This window comes from Lissotriton vulgaris, chromosome 9, assembly GCF_964263255.1.
Source record: "Lissotriton vulgaris chromosome 9, aLisVul1.2, whole genome shotgun sequence".
NCBI lineage: Eukaryota > Metazoa > Chordata > Amphibia > Caudata > Salamandridae > Lissotriton > Lissotriton vulgaris.
Window position 1 is genome coordinate 361742076 of NC_141697.1, and position 23746 is coordinate 361765821.

At 45.1% G+C, this 23746-nt stretch overlaps 1 protein-coding gene across 1 annotated transcript in view; it reads right to left on the bottom strand.

Moving 5' to 3' along the window:
- DICER1 (dicer 1, ribonuclease III) overlaps positions 1–23746 on the bottom strand; it is a 521797-nt gene that overhangs the window by 14085 nt on the left and 483966 nt on the right. Inside the window, exons 25-27 of the mRNA XM_086937733.1 lie at positions 12070–12338; positions 10214–10376; positions 10044–10119 (exon numbers count right to left, since the gene is read on the bottom strand). Coding sequence (XP_086793859.1) covers positions 10044–10119; positions 10214–10376; positions 12070–12338 — 508 coding nt within the window. The remainder of the gene's footprint in view (positions 1–10043; positions 10120–10213; positions 10377–12069; positions 12339–23746) is intronic.

Here is a 23746-nt window from a genome sequence, read left to right on the forward strand (position 1 = left end):
TGTATGAGGGTGTGGAATGGATCGACCCTTGTGAGGTAGAGGCTTGGACCACCAAGCTCTCGGAAGTAGGGTGATTGGTGAGGAATTTTGGGGCACCCGCTTTAGGGTAATGGCAGTGAGCGATTATCCTACACAGGACCCCCTGTGCAGGGCTTGGATCAGGTGTCCAAAAGGACATCAGCCAAGGCCTTGTTGAAAGGCTGGAGGGGTTCTGAGGAGGAGATACCCTGTCAAGATGTTTCACTTGACGTCCACTGAATGGAGCTGAAGGTCCAGGACCTTGGCAGCCCTTCTCACCACCATACAATATGAAGCTCGCTCTTCTGTAGCCACAGGAGGAGGTGAAAGTAGGCCAGAGCCTGGGGAGGTATACAGTCCACTGACCTCCCGCAGTTACTCATACCAGTCCATTTCGTGCTCAGGCTGGTCTTGTAAAGGGGCCAGGAACTCCTCCCAATCCTCCTCCATTCCTACTCCCTCAAAATAAGACCGAGGAAACGACCTAGGGGACCCAAGGGTGCCATAGGTGCCTTAATTGGTGTCAAAAGATGCGATCTGGCTCCAGGTCATTGTAGATAAGGATGGGACTGGCGCTGGGAGTCTTGGTGCAGGGGGCAGAGAAGGTCGCAGGGGTATGACTGGCGCTAGTCTGGTTCACCACTGGACACGTTTGGGGCTACTGAAGCCACTGGTGCGACACCCGATGGAGCATCTCCTAAGGGTTCGGGCCCGAAGTCGAGCCGGGAAGGCCAGGTCGCTCAAACTTGGGGCACATGGCATCATAGAAATCTTTAAGCTGGGTATAGGTTGCTCCTGGAATTTCGCAGAGTAGATCGACACCAGGTTCCACAGAACAAGGCCTAGAGCGTTAAGGCAACTCCGTTGTGTCGGCCGACAGATGGAGAGAAGAGGAAGCATGCTTCGACTCTTTGGGTTTCTTATGCCTCTTACCTGACCGACTAGGACTACTTAAGACTCCTGGAGTGGTGCCTGGACCTTCCTCTCGTCCAGGAACGAGACCTCCTGGAAGGGCGAAGTGGAGCCGAATGCTGTGTTGCAAGCAGCTTTAGAGACAGCTCCCTCAAAGCCTTAGGAACCATGGCCCAGCAGTCGGAGCATGATGTTGATTCTTGGTCGTGTTCTATGTACCAGAAACAAATGAAGTGTGGATCAGTCACTGACATGGCGCGGTGGCAGGTGCTGCATGGTTTTAATCCAGCAGTTTACTTCAACATCGTGGGAAAAATCTACACACCAAAAATTGTTGACAAAACATTGAAAAAAGCCTGCTAAAAACTGACAAAGGGTAGCTCTCTCTACGGATCTGCGATAGCTAGCGTGGAAAGAATAGAACTGACGTCAGCATATCGATGTGGCGGCTACATAGGGGATGCGGATGTCACTTCCAGTGAGGATGACTCGGACGACGTCACGCAGAGCTGACCGACTCCACCTACTGGTGTGCAAGGATATTGCTCAGGCAAAAGTTTCCAGATCCAGCCTGAAGCCTGGGATATTCTAGGGTAAGGAATCTGCGGCTAGATGTCTCTATTGGATATTAGATAAATTGTACAATTCAAGACAATTTAAATTGTTAATTGAATGATATAATGTGTAAGTTCCACAATAGTTTAATTGTTCTTATAGGTGGTTTCAATATTAGATTGAATCATCAAGCAGACTAAGTTAGAATAAGATACTGACTGCATATAAAATGTCACCAGCTGTTTTCCCAGAATGTCAAGTATGCAAGACTGCCCAAAATATGTAATCTATTTAGGGGAATTGGGGCTAATTATGATTAAATGGCTGTTTTGAATCAGATGTTTCAGTCTTGAAACCATTCAATAATGGACACAACAATGCCAAATAGACTATATTTGTATACCAGCTGGTTACTTCAAATTTGTTTTAGATTTTCAGGTGCTACTTTTGGACAAATTTGGAAATGTCAGACAAAGAGTAATTAAATTCTCTTGTTTTGTCGACTCCTGGGCGGTATTTGATTCAGTAATTAGAAAAACCTTACAGAGAAATTGTAATAGGAAATATCTTGTAGGTTATTCATTTTACAAGAACTCCATGGGGAAATTGGAAGACGGTAGAATAAATTTACAGTGGTACCTTTCAGGAAGGATTCCAATTAAGAATGGGTTACACCAAGGTTGTGTGTTGGCACCTGTGTAATTTGCAGTTCATCTAGCAGATACACCCATCTGAACTGCCTCTTATTCACTCAAGATAGGTGAATGACCTATGTTGGAAGGGTATCACGTCTTTTATACTCAGATTATTTGGTAATCATAGATATGACTTAAATAGGACTGCAAAGAAAATTAAGAGAGTTTTAATGTCGAAACAAAAAGATCGATATGGAGAAAGCCAAAATGGTGTTTTTTCCTAAGAAGTATCTTTCCAATAGTATACTTATAAAACAATACTGAAGATATGTAGGTGTGCATTTTAATGATAATTTAAGATGAAGATATGCACCTGGAAGTATAGAAATCCTGAGTGTTACCAGGCATGACAGGGCTCTGTAAAGTTAGGCAGAACTTCGGGAGTCGTGAATCATCACTAGTCCCAAGAGCTTTTAAAGCGGTCATTCAAATTAAGTTGCTGTATGGTACAGAATTTGTATGTTATGAACAGGACTGGGATGTGATCGAGGGGCAATGTCTGAAGTCCATGGTGAATTTACCAAAATCTTTTATGGTACAAGCAATGGGGATGGAAGCAAGATTAAGGTTGTGCCACCATGTATTCATGAGGCAAAACCTATAGTTTCAGAATAGACTTACCCTTATGAAAAGATAGAATTCCTCCTTTATCCAAATGAAGTGTGAACAGGGAGTTAAAAACGTTTGAGAATGAAACTGGAGAAAATCATGGATCGCTCTAAACTGTCCTATTTTAATATTTCAGGTTTCCTTATCGAAGTCAGAATTATGACAAAGGATTTAGATGGTATCTAAAACTCATTATTTCAGTTATTTATTAATGAAGAATCTTTCTGTACTGTTTAGGGATTCATGGATAATGGGACGCCTTGCAGAACGGACGCTGCATTGAGGATTTTGCTGCCTCTTACCCCTTTACTTCTACTCCCACTCCTCGCGGTACCCGCTCCGCGGGTCCCGCTTCATGAGGGGAGTCGGACCATCGCTGGGGGCCACTGCTGAGGGACAAGCAGAGAGGACTGTGTGAGGCGGGGCTGCGAGCGCGGGTGCTGGGACTCTGACTCCCAGGAGCACCCGCCTGCCCGGATAGAGATCACCTGGGCTGCTCTCCCCGACCACTCCCCCCCCGCCCTTGAGCCTTTTTAAAGTTGTGTTGCTGGACAGATCAGTGGGACGCCTTGCAGAACGGACGCTGCATTGAGGATTTTGCTGCCTCTTACCCTTTTACTTCTACTCCCACTCCTCGCGGTACCCGCTCCGCGGGTCCCGCTTCGTGAGGGGAGTCGGACCATCGCTGGGGGCCACTGCTGAGGGACAAGCAGAGAGGACTGTGTGAGGCGGGGCTGCGAGCGCGGGTGCTGGGACTCTGACTCCCAGGAGCACCCGCCTGCCCGGATAGAGATCACCTGGGCTGCTCTCCCCGACCACTCCCCCTCTTACCCAGCGATTACTATATTTTGCGGCCAGTTCTCCCGCGGCGTGGGAGCGCGCGGGAGGGTGCCGGGAGAAGCCCGGGACAAGGGCGGGACCGTCTGTGGCCGTCCGGGGCCAAAGGAGGCCGGGCTGGGCCACCTTACTAACATTTTCTTCTTAATTTTAAGTCTTTTTAACTGGTATTAATTATTCGTTATTGTTTGAGACTAAAGTGACGTTTGAGTCCCCATATTTGGAAGGAAAAATCTTGTGGCTTTGTTGATTGAATACTGCGGTTGGTGTTAATCTTGCTCGTTGTTTTTTTAAAAATGACTTTAAGGTCTGGTAAAGAGAGGCAAGTTCAGGTCTCCACCTCCAATGGTTCTTTTACTGGAACAATTGATCAATTTTTTCAACGTTCAACTGCTATACTGGAGAAGGAGATCGCTTTAGTTGAAAAACGCCTTTCGCTTGACATTATTACAGGCAAGCGTTCTTCACTAGGTAAAATTAATGAGGCTGTCTCCCCTGTCCCACTCTCCACGTTGAACACAGATAGCCTTCTTGAAAATGTAGAGGCAGTGTTGGCAACTGCTCCTGAGACTCACACTGTGGAGATAGTGGGGTCAAACCAAGAAAGTGCATTTAATACTGCGCATGATAATTTACAAAACGGTGGGACCATTTACCTAGATCAGTCCAGGGAGAATTCTGGTCTCTCGGACTCACCAAAACTTAATATTAGCACTGAACAAATGGATTCCCTTTCCCAATCACAACATACGCCCACTCACAATCCTGGGAAGCGCAAAAGGATAGACTCACCTGACCCAGAGGAACAAACTGAGGGTCTGGGAAACTTTACTCCATCCCCCTCACAGCTACCTAACACTAACGCAGCTGTCCAGTCAGGGGAAGGTGAGACCAAAATTAGCATCACAGAAGGGATATTTTTGGCTAAAATAGAGTTGCTATTTAAATCTTTACTTTTACCGCTATTTGAAAGGACAAGATTATTAAACACTAAAATGGATTCCTTAGATATGCTGGTGAAGGATAATATAGCGACTTCCAATAGAATCCTTGCCAGCCTAGCATCTACTGGCTTGACCCCTCCTGTCCCGACCATCCCGAAGCCCACTATCATGAATAATAAAGCAGGGGGTAATAGCTCTAAAGCGGGACCCTCTATATCAAAGGCCCCGCAACAAAAAACTGTACCCGCTCCCAAGAAAACAACTTCCACGGAGAATTCTTCAAGGCCTAAGCCTGTAAAAAATCTTCAGGTCCAGAAAAACCCCATTTCCACTAGGGATCATGACATAAGCCACCAGCCCAACACCAAACCCATCCCAAAGAAACAGTGTGTGAACCTCCCACCAGAGTCAGTGCCTTATACTATCATCTTAACTGGCGTGGCTCCTCTTGGAGATGGTAAGAGGGAAACACACAAGGATCTTTATAATAAGGTTACATTCTGGCTCAATAAAAATCGGCCGCTCCCTCCTAACCTAAATCCCGAAATACTTAATGTAAGGAGGGTGGATTGGATAGGTTATGGTAAGAAAGATCTCGAGGGGGATTGTGTGGTAATTAGCTTTAGAGAGCCTTGGGTTGCTGAATTCATCTGCAGGGAACCAAGATTCGGAAGAGTTGGGGATGTGCAAACGTTATCGTTGCATTACTTTTATCCTACTTTATATGCAAATAGACCCCAAACTCCGTTTCATCACACCAGAAGGGACAGGTCTAGAGGGAGATTTCATTTTGACGCTCCGCTTTATCCAATCTTCTATCCCCACCTTGCGAACCGGTTTGCTCCCCTATCCGGTCTGGAAGGTGTGGATTGACATGACATAGAACCCTTGGCCGCTGGGCTTTCTAGTGCTGAAGTGAATTGCTCCCCAAATAACGTGAGTGCCCCCAGGGAAGAGACTGTTTCAGGGTCAAGTGCAATAACACAGAGGGTGGTAACAAGGGAAACATTCTCAAATAGTATTCCTAGACCCTCGAACTCGGAGGAGATTGTGAACTTAGTTGTTAATACGGAAGAGAAACCAACTCACACCCTCGCAGTCTTGTCATGGAATATAGCGGGATTAAAGGGGAGAATGTCAGAGGCTGACTGGGGCTCCTTTATGGATTTACATGATGTAATTATCTTACAGGAAAGTTGGTCAACTGACGCCATCTATCGGGTTGGCTACCTTAACTATTACAAACCAGCCTGTAAAGGTCCTAAGGGACGCCCGTCAGGAGGTCTGGTTATTTGGATAAGACAATCCTTAGCTATTACTATTACAGACCTTCCTACTTTAAGCAACGACATTCTAGCCTTGAAACTATCCGGTAAAAATAATCAGGACCTTTTCCTGATTAATATATATGCAAGAGGGCAACCAGGTGGGAAGCCTGCGGGAGTGGTAGCTGAACTAGACTCCCTATTGAATAATATTAGTAGAGACAAATGTGTTATGGTGGCAGGAGATTTTAACTGTTCTTTTGAACCGTTTCCCAATCTTGACAGTGGGGGATATGGGGAAATTGATCAGATTTGGAATATCCCCCTTTTGTCTATTCCTCCAATTAAAAAAGTTACGGAGGCAGTTATGCAGTGGTTGGGTCTTTGTCTTGAATGGGGTTTGCGTGCAGCGAATGGAAGGACCAAATCAGACTTGATGGGAAAGGTTACATTTGATAATTCCCAGCATTCGAGCCGCATTGATTATTTTTTGTTAAGGATAGAGTTTTGGAAAATATTGGAGGACATGGAAGTAGTCACAAGGCCAGAGAGTGATCATAATCCCCTGGTAATAAAATTATCAGTGTATGAGGGTCTCCTTATGAATTCTGCAACCAATATCGTTACAGCAGATGCTGGTCTTACGAATGATTGCAGAAGGGTACGATGGGCTAGGCTCCTAGACAACCCTGCTACTATCAATGGGGTTGCTATTGAGGTCTTAGCTGCTACAAATTTGATGGTACCCATACTTGATGCTGGAACCTCACTTGATCAAATCCGGACGATCCACGAGTCTCTTTTTATTAAAATTAAATCTTTTTTTATCGAACCGGTAAAAGGAAGAAATAATGGCCCAGCGCTAACTAGGACTAAATGGTATGACAAAACTTGTCGTATTGCCCATAGCTCCCTGTTAACTGCTATCACATCCAAATCAGCTACGGATATAAGGTTAGCAAGGGTTAATTATAGGAAAGCACTTAAAGTGGCAAAAACCAATTGGGATGATCAGCGTTGGTCAGATTTATATCAGGCAAGTACTTCATCTAACCAACAAAAATTCTGGGAGGTTGTGAAATGGGGAGGGACTGGGGAACTGCATACTCCGGTAAACCATGTCCCTGCTGAGCAATGGGTCAAGCACTATGAGACGCAGTTCAGCCACACGGAACGGATCTCCCTCACTATTAGGGAAGATGCCAGTTTGCAGTCTGAGGTGCCCTAACTTGACCACATGGTTTTTACTGAAACTGAAGCTATTTCTGCTCTCAAACAAGTGCAGAATGGCAAAGCCCCCGGCATGGACTGCATCCCTGCGGACCTCTTTAAGTATGATCAAACACACTGGGTCCCGTACATAACAATTTTAGCAAATGCGATAGCCAGAGGGACTAGGATCCCGAATTCGTGGAAAGGGGCTGAGATCCTGCCCGTGTATAAAAAAGGGGATAGATCTGATGCGGGAAACTACCGACCCATCAGTCTTATCGATGCCCTACAAAAGGTAATAGCCAGAATGCTGTTAGGGAAAATCCATACGTGGATGTCAGAAGTCGATATTCTGTCTCCACTGCAGGCGGGTTTTAGGGCCCACATTAGCACAGTTGATCAGATATTAAGATTTGTCATGATCTATTGGAAAACTGTGTTACTGAGAGGTGGGAAGATATACGCTGCATTTGTGGATCTCAACTCAGCGTTTGATCTGGTCCCCAGAGGGAAGATGTGGGCAGCTTTGAGAAGGATGGGTGTTCCTATTGCACTACTAGAACTCACCATTAGGATGCATGAGGGAAACTTTGCAAGAGTCAGATGGGGTCGTCAGGGCCAGGTTACAGAATCCTTCCCCGTGACCCGTGGAGTGCGGCAGGGCTGTGTCCTGGCCCCCACCCTATTCATACTCTTCCTTAATCAGGTGGTTAAGTTCCTCTCAGATATCCCTACTGATGCTCCATCACTGGGTGGGACTAAATTTCCCCTTTTAATTTTCGCAGATGATACTCTCATACTGGCTAAAACACAGAAGGGTTTACAGGTAGCTATAAATAAGTTTATGGACTTTTGTAATGAGAACGATCTTGAAATTAACATTAATAAAACCAAGTTCATGGTCCTGACAAAGAATAAACCATTGAGGGGCCATGTTTCAATGAATGGGTCCAGACTGGAGCAGGTTGATGTAATGACATACCTTGGTGTTACTTTGGATTATAGGCTGCGATGGAAAGAGCAAATAGCGGCACTCAGTCTGAAATTTGCTCGCCTGTCCGGTTGTCTAGTAAAGGAGCAGCGGTGTTCGTTGACCAAAAGAGTACTGCCCGCACTTAAAATTTATAGTGCTAAAATTAGCTCAGCAATATTATACGGGGCCGATATTTGGGGTTGTGTGGACTTGGCTGTCCTAGATAGGATACAGAATAAATTCCTTCGAAATCTAGTCAGTCTCCCTTCCTCAACACCAGTCCTACCACTTTTGATGGACATGGGCACTTATTCCATCAAACACCAGGCCCTCTATAGGATGGTGGCGTTATGGAGACGCATATGGTCTACCCCGGAACTTGCCATGTTTGCCCTAGAATTACAGGATGTGAGGATGCAACAAGGGGCGGGTGATATACCATGGCTAAAGCAAATTAAGAATACTCTTATTGAAATGGGCCTTCCCTTGCTTTGGTCTGAGCCGGGTTCTCATACCTTTCCTTCAAAGGAAGAATTTAAACTTCTCTTTTGGTCCATGGTAAAAACGGAACACGTTGCTCTTTCAGAGAAATCGAACTTGACAGGACAGTTTTTGCTCCATAAAGCAGTTCCCCATAAAGAAACATATTAGGATGTTATCCTTAAAACATTAGATAGGAAACTATACCATCAGTTTCGTGTAGGTACACTGCCACTAAGGGCTTTTTCTAGTGGCTGGCAGAAGACAGAGTCAATCTTCTGCCCTTGTTGTACCGATTGTAAAGAAACACTAGGTAATTTCTTATTTGTTTGTACTGCTTATCGTGAACCACGTTATAAGTGGCTAAAACCTATATGTACTAGACTAAACACCCGAGTGAGTAGTGAAGCATTGTATATTTTGAGAACTAACACTTCTGAATGGCTATCCATCGGATTGGCCAAATTCCTTGGGTGGGCTTGGCTAATAAGGATTAAGTCAGTTCATAGCACCTTGATCTGAATAACGCAAATAGTATGTTAGCCTACTATTTTTTGGCCTTTGATTTTACCAGTATTGATGATCTGCTTTTTATATTTATATACACTTAAATGTTCCAATAATTTTCCCTTGACGTCTTTATATGTATGTTTAATTGAGATTTTTAACTATTTGTTATTTTTATTTTGTTTAGTATGCTTATATAAATATTTATGACTTTATGACTTTGTCACACTAATTGTATTTTATGTAATTTTTGTTTATATGTGTGTCTTTTATGATGAAAAATCGAAATAAAGACGTTAAAAACTGAAACTGAACTGGTATAATTCTACATTTTTTTGTACCTTACATTTCTACTCAATCAAATCCGGAAATAGCCATTTTCAAATGTAGAACTGGTTTAAATCCCCATTATGCACAAACAGAGATGGCTACGCTCCTATAGTAAACTGAACTTTGTAAATGTGGATTAAATATGAAATGGTTCAACACACATTTTAGTGAATTGTTTATTTATTAGGGCTTAATTTTGAATATTTGAAAACAGAATTATGAACTGAAAGAACACTGGCTGCAACCCCTTGTTCTCTCTTTGTATAGTCCCACGCAAATATTAACAGTGATACTGGAGCCTTCTAATTACATTTAATATTCAAGATATGTGTTTTTAGAAGTTTAACTACATTTGACCTACTTATCTACATATTTAATACAACAGCTTCTGATTGAATGATGCTTGTACTACTACAGCCATTATTAGATCATAAAATATTGCAAACACATCATGGAGAAAATAGCCTTCAGTAACAGAACTGAACAGATAGTGACAAAATTGAGCATTTCAGCTGAAAGTACATTTTAAAGAAGAACTTATTTAGGACCACATGACAGATATGGACTTTCTCTTCATTAACACATGAGTCTAAAGTGCATAATAACCTTGCCATAAAAACATTCAGAGCTAATTGGTTTACAGTACAGGAAAATGGCTGTAATGTTAAAAGAACTATTTATTACTGAATGAAAACCTGCATGTTACCTAAATTTGGCAGTCTCTGGCTCCATCTCTAGCAGCTCTCGGACTGGGGAACGTGGTACATTGGCAGAAAACTTTTCTGTAAAGAAATCGGTGTGAAAAGAGGTCAATTATCATTCCCATTACTTTACACATAAAAAATTGCTAGGCTTCTCTGAAGGAAAACAAATTACCTATTAATGGTCTCATCATAGGGTAGTACACTTGCCATACCATTTCCAAAGACATGTTGCTATCCATGTAAATGGCACCAGCAAGAGATTCAAATATGTCTCCCATTGCCTTTGGAACTTCTATATCTTCTTCTTTCTCTTCATCCTCTTCTGATCTTCTAAGCTACACGTAATTTGAAGAAATAAAATACTTTTAAAATGATAGTTCTTCTGAAATATGATTGAATTCTAAGAAAATATATGGTATGACTAACACTTTTAATATTCTCCCACTGAAATTCTAAATAGCATACATTTGGAAAAATACATAAGCTGTGCAATAAAATCACACCAATCAAGTCTATGTAGTTTTAATTCATTATAATTCACAGTGACTCGTATCATCAATGAAGCCATTGAGTTGTTCAACTGTGTATAGTTATCCGTCATGCTAACTAACTTTATTCTTTGGGGAAGTAAGATTGAAATTTGGAAGCCAAGGCACACAAGAGCCCCCCCTCCCCACCCCCCCCCCCCCCCACCACATATGCTTCAGAATCCCATGACTTCAGTTCCTTTCTTTAGAGTATGTTGAAACTGAAGAGAAACACAGGCACACAAATATACAGATCAAGAGGCTGGTGACTGCATATAATGATGGGGTGGAGCTGTGGGATTAGGAGTGGGAGAAACACTAAGGTGAGTAAAAGTGTAATAATACTTCTACAATGGAATGCTTTTTAGATTAATATGCTTAATTGAATTATTTTCAATGCAAGCAAGAATGTACCATACAACGCAAAAAAATATCATCAATGCTATTTATTAAGGTTCTTCTCTATCATTAGGCGAACTTGTTTTTAGGGCCCCCACCCCAAACAATGATTTCCATTCTTGCAGAGTAGGAGGCAAATGGGTAAATAGTGCTCAGGCACTCTTCAAAAAAATCACTTTGCATGCAGAGATAACTGCTGGGAAAAAAGGAAAAAAAGGAGGCACAGCCCAAATTTAATTTCAGTATCTGAGATTCAAATACCTGAATTAAAATAATTGACAATCTTTAAACGATGAATACATCAGAACACTGGGGCAAATGCAACATTTATTTGCAGCCTTTAAATTACTTTCTCACAATATTGCTACAACTAACTATAAATACAGCAACCTTTTACTTATTTGCAGGTGCCTCCTCTTCTTTTTTCCAACTATTTTAATTAGATTGCGAGCATGTTATTAATAAAATAACAAGTTCCATACCTTGAGTAAAGATCTCTCTGGTGAATGCAGATTCCTCATCTTCGCCAGGTTAGATCTGGAAAAGTGGAAATAGCCCTCCTGTGCTGACAGGTTGCACAATAGCTCCAACATAATGATTTCCAGCTAGGATGTCACAGAGCAGCAACAGGTACCACCCCTGTGCACAGACATCCATTCCCTGTCCTTTTCCACCCATGCCCTCAGGGGTGGAGAAGAGTCTTACCAGAATGACAGAAAGCGCAATGTGCAAGAACTAACTTGGGGCCTTCTAAAAGTCGTATGATAAGTCCTCAGAATGATGGGGAGGAGGGCCAATCGGTGAAGAATTTGCAGATAGAAGGGTTGTCCACCAGAAAGATCTTTGCCCAAGGCAAGTAACTTGTACCTAACAGTGCAAACAGCAAAGATTTTCTGAGGCATGACGCAAATGTAACACATCAGACTGTCACACTGTAAGGAGATCAACTTCTTCCTTAGCACACTAAGAAAGCAAGTATAGAAAATTGATTGTTTTGTTCCAAGAAAGGCTCACCAAATGGAGAAGATTCACATACACTCAGAATACGGTAAAACTACCATCTGTGACAGTTGAGAAAAATCCACTTTCAAATACTCCTTACCTCAGAATCCATTCCTTGCATTTCATTCTTTTCCATTTGAAACTGAACAAAGTCATCAATAACATGAAACAGTTCAGGAGAGACTGCTTTAAAGTACTTGTGGTAGTCATATTTCACAGCTAATGATGCAAATATTGTATTATTGACCAGAGCAGATCGCAGGTCAGTCAGAACTCCTGGAGAATGCTGCCGAGGGTCTTCATAAAGGTGCTTGGTTATGAGGTAGTCCAAAATTGCATCACCCAAGAACTCCAAACGCTGGTAACAATCTTAAGAATAACAGAAAAAGAATTGAAACCACTTAGGTACTCAAATCAAAACAAGCTTTATTCGATTTTGTTAAAAAACCATAAAAGCGTACATTTAAAAAACATTTATGAAAACACACATACAGTACCATAAAGTATTTACAAGTTAAAAATAACATGTACATAACCTGGGACAACGGAAATCCTTATAAGTGTCGTATTTTTCCAGTGAGTCAAGGTGCGCAAAAACCTCAATTACAACAAAGGTGCTGTGGGTACAGACAATTAATAAAACATTCTGGACTTGTAACCGTGATACAGGGACCCGAGGTGGCTAATTTTTGAGTTAGCTCTGTCACTCAGTACGCAGGGGATTCTGCCTTTCCTATAATTAAACTCAACCTTTGCTCTTGGTAAAGGGATATACGACCTGTGAGGATAGAAGTCATGTAAGTTCAAGGTAGATATAGGTCCATCTCCTTCCTGGGGGTGATAATTTTGGATATACGGAACAATGAGGTCACTCTTAAATCTCACTAAAACCAGGTCCCCAGTAGTGTCTTTGGGAAGGGACCCTAACCACCCTACCCGCCTGACACTCAGTATTGTTCCATCAAGGCTGTCTGGCAGGGGTCTGTTTTTTGTAAGCCAGAAGCTAACCTTGTTTAACAGATCTGTTTGGCTTTCTACCTTCCTCTTAGTTAGTACAGGCACACCTGCAAGTACACAGACAAACGGGGCGGCCTCTGGTGGTAGGTTTATATGTGAAGGTTTATTTGGCTCTACTCTGTCCCGCGTGTAGTGTCCCGCCGCAGAATTAAGATTTTTGGTGAAAGCTATTGGTGCTGGTGGAGGAAGGGCCAGTGGTTGCTTTGGCACTACGCTATTTGCCCGTGGCTGAGAGCTAGGCATGGTCAGCATATTTTTAGTTAATTGCTGATTAGCCTGAATAGTGATTTCTAGTACCAGTAACCTATCCCCTAGGCTATCCATTTTTTCTATCAGAGGCGACACTATTGATGTGAGCAGTTGTTCAATTTGATATACTAAGGCCGACAGGGAGGAAGGGTCTAACTGGTTTACTTTTTTAGCATCCCCTAGAGCCTGGGAGGGTACTACAGTTTGAATGTTAAGTGTTCCAAGTTTAGGGGAGGGATTCCGCGGACTATCATAAGAAGGTGGTAAGGTGCTTATTGCCGGGCAGGGTGGGTTATCTTTTGGGGATTCCACTAAGATATGTCTTGTCTTGCACATATTGTTTAGTTCCTCTAACCATGCTAAATCTTGTACTAAGCTAAGAGTTGGTAGGGGAGAGTTATTGCAGGATGGGCTATCCACAGATTGGGAAGGGGCGGCGTTTTCTTGGTCTCTGAGAGGGGACAATATGGCTCTATCTGAGATACGATTATGAGTCCCATGGTACAAACCCTTCTGAAGCATATCAGGTGTTCTATTGTCTATTGTTCTATTGTCGGGCTGACAACAATCTTTTGGTTTGCTTTCTACGTACTTGGGCGGAGTTACCATATTCAGCGCGCGAACTTGAGACCCAAGGGACAAGCCTCTCTGCAGCGTAGCTTTTTTATTGACTCTTTTACTAACCCCCTTGCGAGTCATGCTATGATTTACTCCCTGAAGGTCGACAACCCTGACAAAAACAAAAATATATATAGGGGCGTGTGATGCAATGCAATACAGCAACCAGACTGTTTGGGCAAGTAGATATCACAAAGATAATGTCCGGGAGAAGAGTCAAATGTTAGGTGATGTACACAGTTAGTGTATGAGTCTCTTTACCTTCTCTCTGACCGCGTGATGCAGCTGAATGAATCCACCACCGTGCGGGAATGGCGTGGGACAGGTGGCACTGGGGATTCTGGGGGCTGTGGACCGCCCCCTCCACTCGGCGGCCACGGGATGGAAACAGCGGCGGCGGGAGGGGGATCCTGTGAATCTTAAGATTGCCCGGACTTTCGGCTGGCCAACTGATGGGTGGTATGTGCTCAGTGCAAACACTCCTCCTTCGATGGAGCCAGGTGGGAAGGCCCGACCCGGCCTCCTTGTGCCTCTGAGGGCCACAGAGGGCCCGCCCTTTGCCCGGGCTTAGCCCAGCGTCCCGCGAGGGAGGGCTGACGGAAGTTTAAAGCGCCTCCTGGCGCTACGATTGCTCACATGGTTCTCTGGGTTGCTGGGGCTTGTAGTTTCCCTATCCTGCACTCACGCAAAGGCCAGCACTTCCCCAGATGGTAGTGGGAGCGGGCAGCGTGAGGCAGGCGGCAATCCCCGTGGGTCTGAGGGGTCAGCAGTCCTCCACCCGGGCTCCCGACGGCAGCAGCAGGCAAGTTCCCAGATGCTCCCCCCGCTCTGCAGGGCTGACGGAAGTTTAAAGCGCCTCCTGGCGCTACGATTGCTCACGTGGTTCTCTGGGTTGCTGGGGCTTGTAGTTTCCCTGTCCTGCACTCACGCAAAGGCCAGCGCTTCCCGAGATGGTAGTGGGAGCGGGCAGCGTGAGGCAGGCAGGCGGGCGGCAATCCCCGTGGGTCTGAGGGGTCAGCAGTCCTCCACCCGGGCTCCCGACGGCAGCAGCAGGCAAGTTCCCAGATGCTCCCCCCGCTCTGCAGGGCTGACGGAAGTTTAAAGCGCCTCCTGGGGCTACGATTGCTCACGTGGTTCTCTGGGTTGCTGGGGCTTGTAGTTTCCCTGTCCTGCACTCACGCAAAGGCCAGTGCTTCCCCAGATGGTAGTGGGAGCGGGCAGTGTGAGGCAGGCAGGCGGCAGGCAGGCGGCAATCCCCGTGGGTCTGAGGGGTCAGCAGTCCTCCACCCGGGCTCCCGACGGCAGCAGCAGGCAAGTTCCCAGATGCTCATGATTCTATTCTTTGCTAAGTTTCTCTTGCATATTCTACATATCTTGTAACAATTTAGCACACACACTCAAAAAATGTTTCCCAAACAGGGTGGTAAAGATCGCCCAGAGACAATACAGAACCTGGCATTGCCGTCTACAAGTGGAGTCACTGCTAAGCTGTGATTTGCTACTTCTGCCCCCTCACTGCCTCAGGTATTTCATGTTACATTGGAGCAATTACAATTCTAAGGAAATAGGTATTGATTCATATGCAAATAGCTGCATAATAATTTGCAACTGAAATGCTTTATATCTGCAGATTCATCTTCGCTTGAAAGACGCCAATCCGAAGGCATAATCACTGAGAACAGAACAATCTCAGAGGTTTACAAACATTCAATAATCTGCAAAATTGATAATTTGAAACAGAAAAAGCATTACTTGCCTTCGATAGCGTTTTTCTGATGGGCAATGTCTTCATCTTTTAAAGTTAGTGCTACGGCAGGGCTAGACTAGGAAAAAGCTGAATGCTGCCACTACGCGAGGAAGGCTGCAACGCGAGGAAAAACGGAAAAACAAACACGAAAACTAGAGGAGAAGAAGACGCGGTGAACGTGGGGTGCAGGGGGCTCCCTGCACAAAGCGGTAGGCAGAGAGGCTGGGCACGAGGCGGGTCAAGTGAGTCAGACACACAGAGGTAAGAGGGAGGAGAGGAGTGTGAACCTCCCTGTAATTGTGTGTAATTGCGTGCACCTTTGCCTGCACTGGCGGGCGCCTTTGAGATCGGGGGCCAGGTAAAGACAATACAGTCACTAATTGGTGGTGAACTGGCACCCCCAGCGAGGAAACTTTAGTGCACACGGAGAGTCTAAGTAACAAGGATTTTTGACCCAGGCTACACTGGTAGTGAAACTTATAAAGTGGCAGAATATAATCTGAGGCCAAAATTGAATGCGGCAAACGCAGTAAGCCTGGGCTCCCTGGAAGGGAGCAGTGGGAGTATAGAGCTGACCCCGGCGAAAGGGAAAAGAAAAGGAGTAAAGAGGACTAAAGCATTGGTCAATCCCCCAGGCAGAGCCACAGCAATAAAGGAATTTGTGGGGAGATATTTTAAATAAGTTGTTACACCAGCACAAGTACATGAACAAGACCAAAAAAAGACTATAAGGAAACTAACATCTTTGAATGGAGCTCGGAAAGGGGAGAGAAAGTATGTGCCTCCCTACAAGTGGAGGTACACAGGACCGACTTCCTTAATATGGCCAATCACTCTCTACAGTTATTATTGGATCAAGGGGGCCTACCATCGCCACGGTTGTCATAATCACCGCATGACCTCTTCTCATATGACTTGGAGAGAGATCCCCTGGACAGCCTGATCCGACTGGACAGCGCAATTCCTATGGTAGGGAGTGAAAGAGTGCCAGAAATTTCCTTGAGCAGCAGGACAAGCCAGAAAAGAAATGAAAATAAAAGTCTGCTGGAAGCTCGAGATACCAGTTTGAATCAGGATGATGAACTGAACACAACACCTGAGTTAAATCCAGAACTAAACCGTGACTTATCGTCTGCTGCCTCTATGTTGAATCTAATGTTGATACTACAAAGGACTCTGCAAGGACTGCTAGAAGTAACCCTGTCTAATAATACTGTTTTAAAAAAATCAAAAAGTGTATTTAGCCAAAATAGAGGGGTAGCTGCAGGGGATAAGGTCCCATATGCCAGATATGGTAAGACAAATCCCTGACCGTGAGCCACAAATACAGGCACAGGGGGAATGTAATGAACCTCCTATAGGAAGTGAACACACGCCAAAGGTGGTAGATAAAACACCAAACCCAGACCCGGATACTTGGGGGAATGGCCAGTCCCAAAATGATAAACAATCTAAAGAGAGTCATCAGGTATATATATATCAAAATGAGGATAATAACGCGAGTAGAGCAAACTAGACGTGGGCAAACAAGTAGAGTAAGAGGCGCAGGTAAAAAAACAGCAAGGAAAATGAGGCAAACCACTGAGGAGGGACCAGGGGTGGAAAAGGAAGGTGGTACGAGGGGAAAGGATACAAAGGGACCCGACCACCATATAAGTATATCAAAGAAAAAAACACCAAAATGGCAGATAAAATCTGTGCCTCCACCCAAGAGCCTGAAAATCCAGAAGAACCTAGACAGCAATAATCCCATAGTACAGCCCAAGGTGGCTGGGAGACAACAGATGGATTATCCCAGACGTTGCACAGCTAGGCTAAAGGAAGAATATGTCTCAAGATTAATAAAGTTACAACAAAATCTAGATTTGGAGACAGTTAGTGGCCAAACTCTTGATTGTACGTAAGAAAAATCGAGGAGGTGGTCCAAATACTCAGTAAGGGACTGAAAGATGGAAATGGGGGAAAAAAGAATACTAGAGTAATAGAAAGATGGGGAAATTAACTGGCTGGAAGTTACAACAAAATGTAGATGTGGAGACGGTTAGTGGCCAAACTCTTGATTGGTATGTGAGAAAAATCGAGGAGGTGGTCCAAATACTCAGTAAGGGACTGAAAGATGGAAATGGGGGAAAAAATAAAACTAAAGTGAGTAATAGAAAGATGGGGAAATGTCAGAAGAAGAAAAGAGAAGTCAGGAGAATGGCACACCGTAATGTCCGGAACAGGGATCAGGAGAGTGGAAACGCTTTAGTGGCCCTAAAACGAGAGTACAATATGTTAACTAGGAGGGTAAAAAGAGAATTTAAAGAAGGTTGTTGGTTAAAGCTTCTTGAGGCGATTGAAACAAGGAACCTACGCCAGTTATGGAAATTAGTGCATTCAGCAGCAGAGTGCCAGCCAGGGGCAATGAATTGTATAGTGGAAGAAGCTGCTTGGGAGGAATACTTACAGGACTTGTATAGCCCAAGAACAGATCGGTAAGAGAATCTGTACACAGACTGGAGCGGTCTGGTAGTAGATATGAAACTCGATTTTTCAGTCACTGAGGTTAGAAAAACGATAAAGAGCTTGAATCTAACAAGAGCGGCAGGCCCAGATAACCTCCCGGCACAGATAATAAAAAAGCAATCAGGAGGAAGGTAAGGCTTTAAAAATGCTTCATCCTTGCCAAAGTCAGCAATGTTACAGGCAATAAGACTTGAAACAGGAATGATAGGGTGGAATACCCAGGCCAAAATGGTGGTGGCAAGATTCTGGAAACGCCAATCCCAGTGGGAAGCCCAAAAGGTCTCACATAGGTGCAGCGAGGAAATCCGACATAGTAGCCTAAAATGGGCAACTGAGGCAAAAAAGGAAAAAAAAGGAGATAATTTGTTGCCTAAACGTGGGTGTAACTCAAAATCCCTTAGATGTAGACTTTACAGAAAGTGCACTTAGAGCACAAGGAAGGGAACATTCCAAAACACAGGACCTAGAATACTTAAGAAATAAAAAATTGGTACAAAACATGATAGAAGCATGGGAAGCCGATGCAGGGTATCCTTACCTAGAAGACCTGCCGAATTATGGATTCAGGTGGGATATCTTAAAAATGAGAATCAGCATCATCCCCTGGCGATTGGAGGGGAGAGTTATGGTAGAAATGATGCACCCTGATGGTAAATGCAAGTGTGGTTTGGGAACTAAGTGTGAAATAATGCACATATTACTCAATTGCCTCATGTGTGTGAAAGTGAGGAAACGGTTTTTGCGACCTTTATTTATAAAATATGACATAACATTGAGAGCCCAAGCAATTAATATACTGTTAAGAATGGAACACCTAGAAATAGCAATTGCACTTGGTTACTATCTGAAAGGGGTTAATCAACTGGCTAGGGAAAAGATCAATGAAGCACAGTGAGGAACCTCCCTTTACATTATATCTAGTAAAAGTCAAAGGATAAAAGAGGTGACGCAAGCTCAAAGGGTCTTAATATTTTTACGGCAAAGGAATTATGTAGAATGTAAAGAACTTGCTATTATTTTAAAAGTCTTATAAGGTCTAGTTTTTTTTTTAGAATGTATAGAAGGTTTTTATATGTTTTAAAAAAAAATTAAATTTGAATATTGATGAAATGTATTTTTGTATAGAAGTAGCTAGGTAGAGTGTATAGAAGAAACTGTTAGATTTTAAAAGTTGTGCATTGTCTTGCTAATAATTGGTTTTGTATAGTGTTCTGAATTTTATTCGATTTTGTTAAAAGACCAAGGTCTAAATAAACAGAGTTTTTCTCTCTCTCTCATTTGGAGACCACTTTTAAATTATTCTGGCCAGCAATCCCCTAAAAAGCACTATAAAAATCACTTATTGCAGGACACAAATTAAAACTAAGTTTGGGTCCATCTTGTGTAATCTCTCCTCCATCTTGGAGATATTAAGTGATAAATAGCACACCAGCATTATAGGTATCTGAAACACGCACATTTTGCAATACTGTTAGGCAGGCTCGTAAGTTCAGCCGAAGAGGGACTTTGTTCAAGGAGAACATTTTAAAAAGTGTGATCAACACAACAACTTATATTGCTAATCCTTTGATAACCCTTTGGACAGAAGTGAGGGCCACCCAAACAAGCATTAAACATGCATTAGGTCTCACCTTTGATGAAGTTAAAGCCATTTGCTTCGCTAATGGTATTGTATAGCAAAGCAAATGGCTTTAACTTAATGAAAGGCGAGACCTATTGCATTTTTAATGCTTGTTTTATGTATGCAAGCATCAGGACGTGCAAACCCCTCCCTTTCCCTTCTGAATCTCATTAAACTTTCCCCCCCCCTCCCCTCTCTCCCTCTAAGCGACCACTCCTTACTTGCTTCACTATCCAGGCTCCCACCCCCTCTCACTTCTGTGTGTGAATGTATGCTTTCTCCCTCTTTCAGATCTGCACTCTCCTTTTTCCTCCCCCCTTCCTCTTCTTTCCCTTTCTGTCAATCAGAAACCTACCTTTGAACTGGGAGGAAAAAAATCTCAGTTCCAACTATAACTCAGTCAATCCAGGCGGCCACAGCTCTCTATCTTTTACAGCTTTTTATTTATTTCTCAGCTGGAGGTTGTTTTTTTAGGGGGTGGGTTGTTTTTGTGCACCCCCTTTAAGTTTAATTGCGTTCTTTGGGTGGTGGTGGTGGTCAAGCTTCTGAACAGATTCTGGAGAGCGAGAGAAAGCAGCAAACAAGACACCCCCTCCACAGAAACCAAGAAGAAAAGGGGAAGTCCTCCCTGCACCCCCTGACAGAAACTTCAACAACTTTTTTTTGCACACGATTTGCAACAGCAGCTCAAAGTGGGGGGGGGGGGGGGGGGGGGGGGGGGGTAGGGGGTTGTTGCAAAAATAAGCCAAGGGGCAACGAGGGGGAAAGTTTGCCCCTTTTGGGGTATTTTTTGGAGGGCTCTTTTGCTTTTCCGGGTGGCTGCTGGGCTCGTTGCCAGGCTGCCCCGGGGAAGAATGCTGCAGCTGAAAGGTGGCGTGGCGATGACCTGGAGGCCAACAATGAGATTATCTCGTTCAAGGACGAGGGCGAGCAGGAGGAGAATACCTCAGAGGACTTGTTGGCCGAGCGGGACCTCGCCAACGTGAAGTCCTCGCTGGTGCACTAGTCCAAGGCGAACCAGAACAGCTCATCCGACTCAGAGGCACAGGTCCTGGAACTGCATGATCTCTATTCAAGGGGAGGGGGTGGGTTCAGGGGGTACCGGTCTTGCAGTGCGTGCGCCTGCTGCAACTCTGTACTGTGTGTGGGGTGACGGCTTGAAAGTGTGGGTACGCGTGCGGCATGCTAGTTGCAGATGGGCGCTGCGTGCAGAGGGGTAGCCACCACGCAGGTTGTTAGGAATGAGTGCTGTGTGCAGGGGATGTCAGTGCGTTACGCAGGAAAGGGGTGCACACAGCCATGCTTTAGCTGTGAGGAGACTGCATTGGTAGCCGCAGGGGAGGCTTTTTTGGGTGCATACTTCTACTGCAAGTTTGTGAGTCAACATTTAGCGTGCCTTACCCTACTATGCACACAGTGGCACACAATGGAAGGAGAAGGGGCCCAACGGGGGGAGGGAGGGAAAGCGAATGCACGCCGCCATGCGGGCTTTGTGCTCGTGCACATCTTCTGTGCATCCGGGTGCATATCTTTTTGTCCATCCAAAAGGCCCTCGCATGGCGAGAGCAGCGAATGCGCACTGCTAATGCCAGGCGAGACCTAAAAAGGGTATGACTTTAAAAGAGGTAAAAGTGAATGTGTAGAAAAACATCACCAAATCAAATGTCAGTAACAAACTATGAAATCAGGATAAGCTGAAATGGTTTATGTGGGAGAGGAGAAGGGACCATTTCAGCTTAACAGATGCCTCAAAAAAAGGCAATACTAGTAAAACAGAGGCACGCCCTCCATCTTTTTTAACACACATACTGCACCAAGGTAAATTTAACATTGCCAAGAATAAGATAGTGAAGCACCATCATGGGAAAAACCGTGAAATATCAAGGTTTACTGCTGTAGCACAAGTTACTACTTGTGTAACGATATATCTGTAAGAGACATTAGTTAGTGATAAATTCCTTACCTTAGAATATCCCCAGGCGTCAGACTGGATCCGGAAAATTTGGCGTAGCAATACCCCTGCGCGGCGGCAGGCGTCGTCCGCGGCTACGCGTCCGTCGTCGGCGTCGTTCGCGCCGGAATGACGTCGGCGTACTTAGACGCCGCCCATGCGCACGGACGTCAGTTCTGATACACAGCTTTTCCGTGCCAGATACGCAGAGCCATGATAGAACCAACACTGGTGCCATGAAACTAGGGCCCTGAAGAGGGATGACCTTAACCCTAGATATCGGTTCGCAGAACGGGGAGGATGGGTGGGTCGGTAAGGAATCTATCACTAACTAATGTCTCTTACAGATATATCGTTACACAAGTAGTAACTTGTGCATCTGAAAGAGACACGTTAGTGATAGATTCCTTACCTTAGAATAGATACCCCAGCAATACCAACCCCGGTGGTGGGTATGCGAACCAATAATCACACCAGAAAGTCCTGGAGGACAGAACGGCCAAAGAAGCCATCCCTCCGGACTTGGCTGTCCAGGCAATAATGTCTTGTAAACGTGTGCAGCGAGGCCCACGTGGCTGCCTGGCAAATACCCTGCAAGGGCACTCCTCGGCGCAGGGCAGTGGTAGTCGCCGTGGCCCGAGTAGAATGAGCCCGTAGTCCCACAGGGGGTTCCTTCTTTGCCAAGGAGTAGCACGCCTGGATACACAAGATGATCCACAGCGAGATGGTCCGCTTGTGCACCGCCTTTCCCTTCTTAGCGCCCACGTAACCAACAAAGAGTTGGTCATCCACCCGGAACTGGCGTGTGCGATCCAGATAGTAAGAGAGCGTACGTTTTGGGTCAAGACGGTGGAGCCTCTCTTCCGAGGCATGCGGAGGCGGAAAGAAGGTGGGGCAAGGTAATGGACTGCCCGATGTGGAAGGCCATGACAACCTTGGGCAGGAACGAAGGTCTCGTCGGCAACACAACCTTGTCCGGATGAACAGAGAGGAAAGGAGGTGTAGAAGAAAAAGCCTGGAGCTCACTCACTCTCCTGGCAGAGGTGATGGCAACCAGGAAAGCAGTCTTCAAGGTAAGAAGACAGAGAGGACAGTTATGGAGCGGCTCAAAGGGAGCACACATTAGGTAGGTAAGTACAAGATTCAAGTCCCACTGGGGCATCACAAAAGGAACAGGAGGGCACATGTGTGTGATGCCCTTCAGAAACCTATTTACAATCGGGGACTTGAACAAGGAGGGCTGATCAGGTAGCCTTAAGAAGGCAGAAAGGGCAGAAAGGTAGCCCTCTATAGCGCCCAGAGCAGAGCCCTACTGGGCAAGATAAAGAAGGAAAAGGAGAACCTCAGAAAGGGGTGCAGAGAGTGGATCCACAGCCTTTGCTGTGCACCATGCCACAAATCTGTTCCACCTGCAGACGTATATACTGACTTTGTGGAGGGACGCCTGGCTCCCAGAATGACATTACAGACTTCGGGAGGCAAGTCAAATGGCCTCAACTGTCGCCGCTCAATATCCAAGCTTGTAGGTGGAGACTAGACAGGTTCGGGTGGAGGACCGTCCCCTGCTGCTGCGACAGAAGGTCCTCCCGAAGAGGCAGACGAATCGGGGGATCGACTGACATGCTGAGTAGCTCGAGATACCAGTATCTTCGTGCCCAGTCCGGAGCCACAAGGATAACCTGGGCCCGGTCGCGCCTGATCTTCAGCACTCTGGGCAGAAGGGGTATAGGCGGAAAGGCGTACAATAGACCGCAACTCCCCTCGCGACTAAAAGCGCCTCCGAGCGAGTGCCGCCTTGGAAACTTCAACGCGCAGAACTGATGACATTGCGCGTTCTCTTCTGTGGCAAATAGATCTAACCAAGGCTCTCCCCACTGCTGAAAGAGGCCTTGCCCCATGTCCGAGTTCAGATGCCATTCGTGATCCATCATGCACCGACGGATGAGTCGTCCGCCCTGGCGTTCAGGGAACCTGCCAGGTGTTGAACCACCAGGGTCACGCCCTGATGTTCCAGCCATTGCCAGAGGCGCAGAGCCTCCTGGCATAGGGTCCACGACCCCACCCCG